At 49.0% G+C, this 8,392-nt stretch overlaps 2 protein-coding genes across 2 annotated transcripts; one reads left to right on the top strand and one right to left on the bottom strand.

Annotated features, from left to right (window-relative positions):
* The first annotated feature begins 378 nt into the window (after positions 1-378).
* Positions 379-4,226, top strand: LOC113962120 (60S ribosomal protein L14-like). The gene is made up of 5 exons (XM_027672925.1): positions 379-456; positions 1,155-1,256; positions 1,872-1,966; positions 3,646-3,745; positions 4,107-4,226. The coding sequence occupies exons 1-5, from the start codon at positions 454-456 to the stop codon at positions 4,170-4,172; spliced, it is 366 nt and encodes a 121-aa protein (XP_027528726.1). The 5' UTR covers positions 379-453; the 3' UTR covers positions 4,173-4,226.
* A 12-nt stretch (positions 4,227-4,238) lies between these two features.
* LOC113962121 (60S ribosomal protein L14) lies at positions 4,239-8,014 on the bottom strand (the record flags this gene model as incomplete). The annotated part of the gene is made up of 5 exons (XM_027672926.1): positions 7,937-8,014; positions 7,137-7,238; positions 6,427-6,521; positions 4,648-4,747; positions 4,239-4,286 (listed from the first exon to the last, which is right to left on the bottom strand). Coding segments are annotated over exons 1-5 (348 nt in total), but the record flags the coding sequence as incomplete, so codon positions are not given.
* Between the last annotated feature and the right edge of the window lie 378 nt (positions 8,015-8,392).

The raw sequence follows: 8,392 nt of genomic DNA, 5'->3' as shown, positions 1-8,392 counted from the left end.
GAAAGAGTAGAATAAAGAGGGACGGGACATGGGCAATCAAACACCAGGGATGAAAGGGGTGGGACACGAAGGATGATGTAGGAGCAAATGAGGGAGGCGTTGCCCACAAAATCGGATTCGTTACCTGGTGTGCAACAAGCCAATAATTACACATTCGAGAGAGACACTATTTATTTCAGAATTCCGCAAGCCTGGGTGCTCGGTGGTACTCCACAAATCAAGCTCAACCACTAGATTTTCACGAGAGCAGGGAGCCACGGGGAACGATGGGAACAAGGACGCGGCTCAGCCAGGGCACAGCCCGCCCGGAAGCTACTGCGCATCGCGCGCCGGAGCGGCCGCCCCCGCGCGCGTCCCCGCGGGCGCCCCGCCCCGCGCACGCGCAGTGTCGGGGCCGAGGTGGCTTCCGGCGGCGGCGGGGCCGCCCCGCCCTCTCTGCCCCGGGTCGCCATCATGGTACGTGCGGCACGGCCGCCGCTCCGCCGGCCCGGGCCGTTCCCGGGGGGGCTCCCGCCGCGGTTCCACCGCCATCCCACCACCCCGCCGGAGCCCTCCCGCCTGCGCCGCCCTGCGCCGGGCCGGGCGGCGGCGGGGGGAGTCCGTGGCCGCCTCAGCCGCGCCGGGCCGGGGCCGGGACCCGCGTGGGGCGCGTTGTGCGGGAATGGCGGGGCCGGGCTGGGAGCGCTGCGGGGCCGCGGCCCCACTGCTCAGGCGAAGGGGTTTCGTGCTGTTCGAAAGCTTTCCAGTGCCTGAAGGGAACTGATGGGGCAAGACTTTACAACAGCATGGAGTGACAGGGCGGGGGGGGAATGGGTTCAAACTGAAAGAGAGTAGATTTAGATTGGATATTAGGAAAAAATGCTTTACTGTGAGGGTGGTGAGGCACTGCAACAGGTTACCCAGGAAGTTCTTGATGCCCCATCCCTGGCGATGTTCACGGCCAGACTGGACGGGGCCCTGAACAACCTGGTGTAGTGAAAGGTGTCCCTGCGCACGGCAGGGGGTTGGAACTAGATGATCTGTAAGGTACCTTCCAACCCAAACCATTCTACGATTCTTTTGGGAAGATCTTTTAAAGGCTCTGAGAGCCTAGAATCTGTAAATGGCCTTAGGTGTGCTTTCTCTTAATTGTCAATCCCTGCCTGCTCTCTCAGGTGTTCAAGCGCTTCGTGGAGATTGGCAGAGTTGCCTACATCTCCTTCGGGCCACATGCTGGCAAGCTGGTGGCCATCGTGGATGTTATCGACCAAAACAGGGTAAGCTTTGAGTGCTGTGCCTTTATTTCCTCCTTTCTGCCTTGACAGAAGCTTGTATGCTAAGGCAGCATGTATCAATCTTGAAGGAAATTTCCTGTGACCAGTTTTTTCAAAATATAAGCAGTTTACAAAAAGATGAGTTTTAACAGCTGTTGTACTTGAAACTTTGATTAGCAAGTTGTTTTTCACTGACAAGTGATACATTCCCCTGCTGTTTCCTAGAACTGGATAAGGGATGTCAGTTGGACTCCAAAACTTATCAATGGAATTGCATTAATGTATGTGTAAAACAAATGTTTGGGCTAGGGGACTCTTTACTTAATGTTTCTGAAAAAGCTGGAAGAAAAAAAGATAAAGTATGTTATCTTAGTTCTGTGTGCTTTGTTTTAAAGTTTGGTTTGTTTCTTTCCCAAAGACAGGCCTTTAAAAATCTTTCTGTAAAGCTTGGGTTGTATAGGCAAGACTTAATAATCTCCAGTTTTGCCTATGTAACATGTATTTCACTTTTGGATCATTGGTGTCAAGATACTGTTCATACATTATTAGGAAGCTGCTCTCTTATGTCAAATACAATGGGATAACTGCTACAAACCCCACTTTTTTTCCCTTTTTCAGGCACTGGTTGATGGCCCCTGCAGTGGTGTCAGGAGGCAGGCCATGCCCTTCAAGTGCATGCAGCTGACTGACTTCGTTCTTAAGTTCCCACACAGGTGAGTGGTTGGCATTTTTTTGACCTGTGTAAAAAAAATCCTTGTGCCGTCCTTTCATGACTAATTTGTGCGAAGTCTAGAAAAGTTCATACACCAGTGGATTAACAGTAAAAGTTTGTCAGAATGTGGTATCATAGTTGAATATATAGAAGTTTTGATTACTAGTATCAGCTGATAGCTGCTGTTCAGGAGCAAAGGAAGTCACACAGAGGCTCAGGCAGCTCGCAGTGTTCTGTGGGGGGAAGCAGTTGCAGTAAATGCTGTTGCAGCTTTGCCTTTGCTACTGCTTAGGTCACCATCATGCATTAAATAGATTCCCTGCCTGCAGAACTGCACTGGAATTGCAGGATGCTGGACTCACTCTATTCTCTTAAGCTTAGTTACTGTATGAGTTTCTATAATTTAGAAACAAAAGTTGCTGAATTTCTGATCCTGAGGCAGTGCTAGGAATAGTTGCTCATCTGGACAGTGAGGTGGGTTGAGAGCACATCCCAGAGGGTCAGAATCAATGGCAGAGGATCTAGTTGAAGGCTGGTCACTAGTGGTGTCCCCCAGGGTTCAGTACTGGGCCCAGTGTTGTTTAACTTTTCCATCAGTGGCGTGGATGAAGGGGCAGATGCCTTCTCAGCAAGTTCGCTGATGACACAAAGCTGAGAGGAGTGGCTGATACCTTGGAGTGCTGTGCTGCCTTTCAGAAGGACCTCAACAGACTGGAGAAATTGTCACAGAGGAACCCTCTGAAACTCAACAAGGGCAAATGCAGGGTCCTGCACATGGGGAGGAATAACCCCATGTACAGTACACACTGGGGCTGACCAGCTGGGAAGCATCTCTGCAGAGAAGGACCTGGTGGTCCTGGTGGACAACAAGCTGTCCCTGATCCAGCAGTGTGCCCTTGTGGCCAAGAAGGCCAATGGTATCCAGGGGTGCATTAGGAAGAGCATTGTCAGGAGGTCGTGGAGATGATCCTGCCCCTCTGCTCAGCCCTGGTGAGGCCACATCTGGAGACCTGTGTCCAGTTCCGGGCTCCCCAGTAAAAGAGACATGGAGCTCCTGGAGCGGGTCCAGCGAAGGGTGGCAAAGGTGTTTAAGGAATTGGAGCATCTTTCTTAGGAAGAAGGGGTGAGGGAGCTGGGCCTGTTCAGCCTTGAGAAGAGATGACTAAGAGGGACCTCATCAATGTTTGTAAGTATCTGAAGGGAGGTTGTTAAAGGGATGGAGCCAGGCTGTTCTCAGTGGTGCCAAGCAACAGGAAAAGAGGCAACAGGCAGTAACTGATGCACAGGAAGTTCCACCTGAGTATGAGGAAGAACTTCTTTACTGTGTGGGTGACTGCACTGGAACAAGTTGCTCAGAGAGGTTGTGGAATCTCCTTCACTGGAGATACTCAAGAACCATCTGGATATAATCCTGTGCCATGTGCTTTAGGATGACCCTGCTTGAGTAGTGAGGTTGGATGAATGACCCACTGTGGACCCATTCTGTGATTCTGTCAGTTCTAACAAAGCATTTACTCAGCAGAACGTTCTTTATGCCGTAGAAATATATGTGGCATTGACTTAGATGTCTGAAGCAGTATAGAAGTGATGTTCCCTTGTATGAAACTTGATAGGCTGGCATCAGGGAGAACTCTTTTTTTTAATAAAGACTGAATACAATGTTTGACTGTTCCAATGCAGTGCTCGTCAGAAGTGTGTGCGACTTGCTTGGGAGAAGGAAAATATAAACGAAAAATGGTCAGCGACAAGATGGGCAAAGAAGATTGAAGCCCGAGAAAAGGTACAGTGTTTCACTGGATGAGGAATACTGCTCCTGCTCTGTAAAGTTAGGTGCAGTGTGATAGACTGCATGTTTTCAATTGCAGGCTAAGATTAAAGATAAAAAAGGTGTAGTTTTTAAAAGTTTCTGCTACTCACCTTCAAGTTCTTGTATTTTAACAGTAAATGTGGTTTTGTTCGGTCCTTTCTATAACCACCTTTTTTCCTGCACCATTCCTTCCAGGAAAGATGTTAAATAGTGAACTAGCTCAAGTGCAGCTAAACCTAATTTGGAGATGATCAGAATTACTTATGGAATGCTTTGAAAGACTGAATTTTACTACTTGTATATATCAGTTTCATAATTGATTCTTTTCACACAGAAAGCCAAAATGACTGACTTCGATCGCTACAAGGTTATGAAAGCAAAGAAAATGGTAAGTGTTTGAGTGCCACTTCTTTATGGGGTTAATGCTTGTAGCTGTCACTTCAGAGTCACATACAGGTGGTAGTAGCTTTGCTTTCATAACCTTGTAGCGATCGAAGTCAGTCATTTTGGCTTTCTGTGTGAAAAGAATCAATTATGAAACTGATATATACAAGTAGTAAAATTCAGTCTTTCAAAGCATTCCATAAGTAATTCTGATCATCTCCAAATTAGGTTTAGCTGCACTTGAGCTAGTTCACTATTTAACATCTTTCCTGGAAGGAATGGTGCAGGAAAAAAGGTGGTTATAGAAAGGACCGAACAAAACCACATTTACTGTTAAAATACAAGAACTTGAAGGTGAGTAGCAGAAACTTTTAAAAACTACACCTTTTTTATCTTTAATCTTAGCCTGCAATTGAAAACATGCAGTCTATCACACTGCACCTAACTTTACAGAGCAGGAGCAGTATTCCTCATCCAGTGAAACACTGTACCTTTTCTCGGGCTTCAATCTTCTTTGCCCATCTTGTCGCTGACCATTTTTCGTTTATATTTTCCTTCTCCCAAGCAAGTCGCACACACTTCTGACGAGCACTGCATTGGAACAGTCAAACATTGTATTCAGTCTTTATTAAAAAAAAGAGTTCTCCCTGATGCCAGCCTATCAAGTTTCATACAAGGGAACATCACTTCTATACTGCTTCAGACATCTAAGTCAATGCCACATATATTTCTACGGCATAAAGAACGTTCTGCTGAGTAAATGCTTTGTTAGAACTGACAGAATCACAGAATGGGTCCACAGTGGGTCATTCATCCAACCTCACTACTCAAGCAGGGTCATCCTAAAGCACATGGCACAGGATTATATCCAGATGGTTCTTGAGTATCTCCAGTGAAGGAGATTCCACAACCTCTCTGAGCAACTTGTTCCAGTGCAGTCACCCACACAGTAAAGAAGTTCTTCCTCATACTCAGGTGGAACTTCCTGTGCATCAGTTACTGCCTGTTGCCTCTTTTCCTGTTGCTTGGCACCACTGAGAACAGCCTGGCTCCATCCCTTTAACAACCTCCCTTCAGATACTTACAAACATTGATGAGGTCCCTCTTAGTCATCTCTTCTCAAGGCTGAACAGGCCCAGCTCCCTCACCCCTTCTTCCTAAGAAAGATGCTCCAATTCCTTAAACACCTTTGCCACCCTTCGCTGGACCCGCTCCAGGAGCTCCATGTCTCTTTTACTGGGGAGCCCGGAACTGGACACAGGTCTCCAGATGTGGCCTCACCAGGGCTGAGCAGAGGGGCAGGATCATCTCCACGACCTCCTGACAATGCTCTTCCTAATGCACCCCTGGATACCATTGGCCTTCTTGGCCACAAGGGCACACTGCTGGATCAGGGACAGCTTGTTGTCCACCAGGACCACCAGGTCCTTCTCTGCAGAGATGCTTCCCAGCTGGTCAGCCCCAGTGTGTACTGTACATGGGGTTATTCCTCCCCATGTGCAGGACCCTGCATTTGCCCTTGTTGAGTTTCAGAGGGTTCCTCTGTGACAATTTCTCCAGTCTGTTGAGGTCCTTCTGAAAGGCAGCACAGCACTCCAAGGTATCAGCCACTCCTCTCAGCTTTGTGTCATCAGCGAACTTGCTGAGAAGGCATCTGCCCCTTCATCCACGCCACTGATGGAAAAGTTAAACAACACTGGGCCCAGTACTGAACCCTGGGGGACACCACTAGTGACCAGCCTTCAACTAGATCCTCTGCCATTGATTCTGACCCTCTGGGATGTGCTCTCAACCCACCTCACTGTCCAGATGAGCAACTATTCCTAGCACTGCCTCAGGATCAGAAATTCAGCAACTTTTGTTTCTAAATTATAGAAACTCATACAGTAACTAAGCTTAAGAGAATAGAGTGAGTCCAGCATCCTGCAATTCCAGTGCAGTTCTGCAGGCAGGGAATCTATTTAATGCATGATGGTGACCTAAGCAGTAGCAAAGGCAAAGCTGCAACAGCATTTACTGCAACTGCTTCCCCCCACAGAACACTGCGAGCTGCCTGAGCCTCTGTGTGACTTCCTTTGCTCCTGAACAGCAGCTATCAGCTGATACTAGTAATCAAAACTTCTATATATTCAACTATGATACCACATTCTGACAAACTTTTACTGTTAATCCACTGGTGTATGAACTTTTCTAGACTTCGCACAAATTAGTCATGAAAGGACGGCACAAGGATTTTTTTTACACAGGTCAAAAAAATGCCAACCACTCACCTGTGTGGGAACTTAAGAACGAAGTCAGTCAGCTGCATGCACTTGAAGGGCATGGCCTGCCTCCTGACACCACTGCAGGGGCCATCAACCAGTGCCTGAAAAAGGGAAAAAAAGTGGGGTTTGTAGCAGTTATCCCATTGTATTTGACATAAGAGAGCAGCTTCCTAATAATGTATGAACAGTATCTTGACACCAATGATCCAAAAGTGAAATACATGTTACATAGGCAAAACTGGAGATTATTAAGTCTTGCCTATACAACCCAAGCTTTACAGAAAGAATTTTAAAGGCCTGTCTTTGGGAAAGAAACAAACCAAACTTTAAAACAAAGCACACAGAACTAAGATAACATACTTTATCTTTTTTTCTTCCAGCTTTTTCAGAAACATTAAGTAAAGAGTCCCCTAGCCCAAACATTTGTTTTACACATACATTAATGCAATTCCATTGATAAGTTTTGGAGTCCAACTGACATCCCTTATCCAGTTCTAGGAAACAGCAGGGGAATGTATCACTTGTCAGTGAAAAACAACTTGCTAATCAAAGTTTCAAGTACAACAGCTGTTAAAACTCATCTTTTTGTAAACTGCTTATATTTTGAAAAAACTGGTCACAGGAAATTTCCTTCAAGATTGATACATGCTGCCTTAGCATACAAGCTTCTGTCAAGGCAGAAAGGAGGAAATAAAGGCACAGCACTCAAAGCTTACCCTGTTTTGGTCGATAACATCCACGATGGCCACCAGCTTGCCAGCATGTGGCCCGAAGGAGATGTAGGCAACTCTGCCAATCTCCACGAAGCGCTTGAACACCTGAGAGAGCAGGCAGGGATTGACAATTAAGAGAAAGCACACCTAAGGCCATTTACAGATTCTAGGCTCTCAGAGCCTTTAAAAGATCTTCCCAAAAGAATCGTAGAATGGTTTGGGTTGGAAGGTACCTTACAGATCATCTAGTTCCAACCCCCTGCCGTGCGCAGGGACACCTTTCACTACACCAGGTTGTTCAGGGCCCCGTCCAGTCTGGCCGTGAACATCGCCAGGGATGGGGCATCAAGAACTTCCTGGGTAACCTGTTGCAGTGCCTCACCACCCTCACAGTAAAGCATTTTTTCCTAATATCCAATCTAAATCTACTCTCTTTCAGTTTGAACCCATTCCCCCCCCGCCCTGTCACTCCATGCTGTTGTAAAGTCTTGCCCCATCAGTTCCCTTCAGGCACTGGAAAGCTTTCGAACAGCACGAAACCCCTTCGCCTGAGCAGTGGGGCCGCGGCCCCGCAGCGCTCCCAGCCCGGCCCCGCCATTCCCGCACAACGCGCCCCACGCGGGTCCCGGCCCCGGCCCGGCGCGGCTGAGGCGGCCACGGACTCCCCCCGCCGCCGCCCGGCCCGGCGCAGGGCGGCGCAGGCGGGAGGGCTCCGGCGGGGTGGTGGGATGGCGGTGGAACCGCGGCGGGAGCCCCCCCGGGAACGGCCCGGGCCGGCGGAGCGGCGGCCGTGCCGCACGTACCATGATGGCGACCCGGGGCAGAGAGGGCGGGGCGGCCCCGCCGCCGCCGGAAGCCACCTCGGCCCCGACACTGCGCGTGCGCGGGGCGGGGCGCCCGCGGGGACGCGCGCGGGGGCGGCCGCTCCGGCGCGCGATGCGCAGTAGCTTCCGGGCGGGCTGTGCCCTGGCTGAGCCGCGTCCTTGTTCCCATCGTTCCCCGTGGCTCCCTGCTCTCGTGAAAATCTAGTGGTTGAGCTTGATTTGTGGAGTACCACCGAGCACCCAGGCTTGCGGAATTCTGAAATAAATAGTGTCTCTCTCGAATGTGTAATTATTGGCTTGTTGCACACCAGGTAACGAATCCGATTTTGTGGGCAACGCCTCCCTCATTTGCTCCTACATCATCCTTCGTGTCCCACCCCTTTCATCCCTGGTGTTTGATTGCCCATGTCCCGTCCCTCTTTATTCTACTCTTTC

The sequence above is a fragment of the Neopelma chrysocephalum genome, unplaced genomic scaffold, assembly GCF_003984885.1.
Source record: "Neopelma chrysocephalum unplaced genomic scaffold, ASM398488v2 Primary Assembly neopelma1_107555, whole genome shotgun sequence".
Taxonomy (NCBI): domain Eukaryota; kingdom Metazoa; phylum Chordata; class Aves; order Passeriformes; family Pipridae; genus Neopelma; species Neopelma chrysocephalum.
Note: the sequence above shows the minus strand (reverse complement) of the source record. Positions and strands in the feature narration are given on the sequence as shown.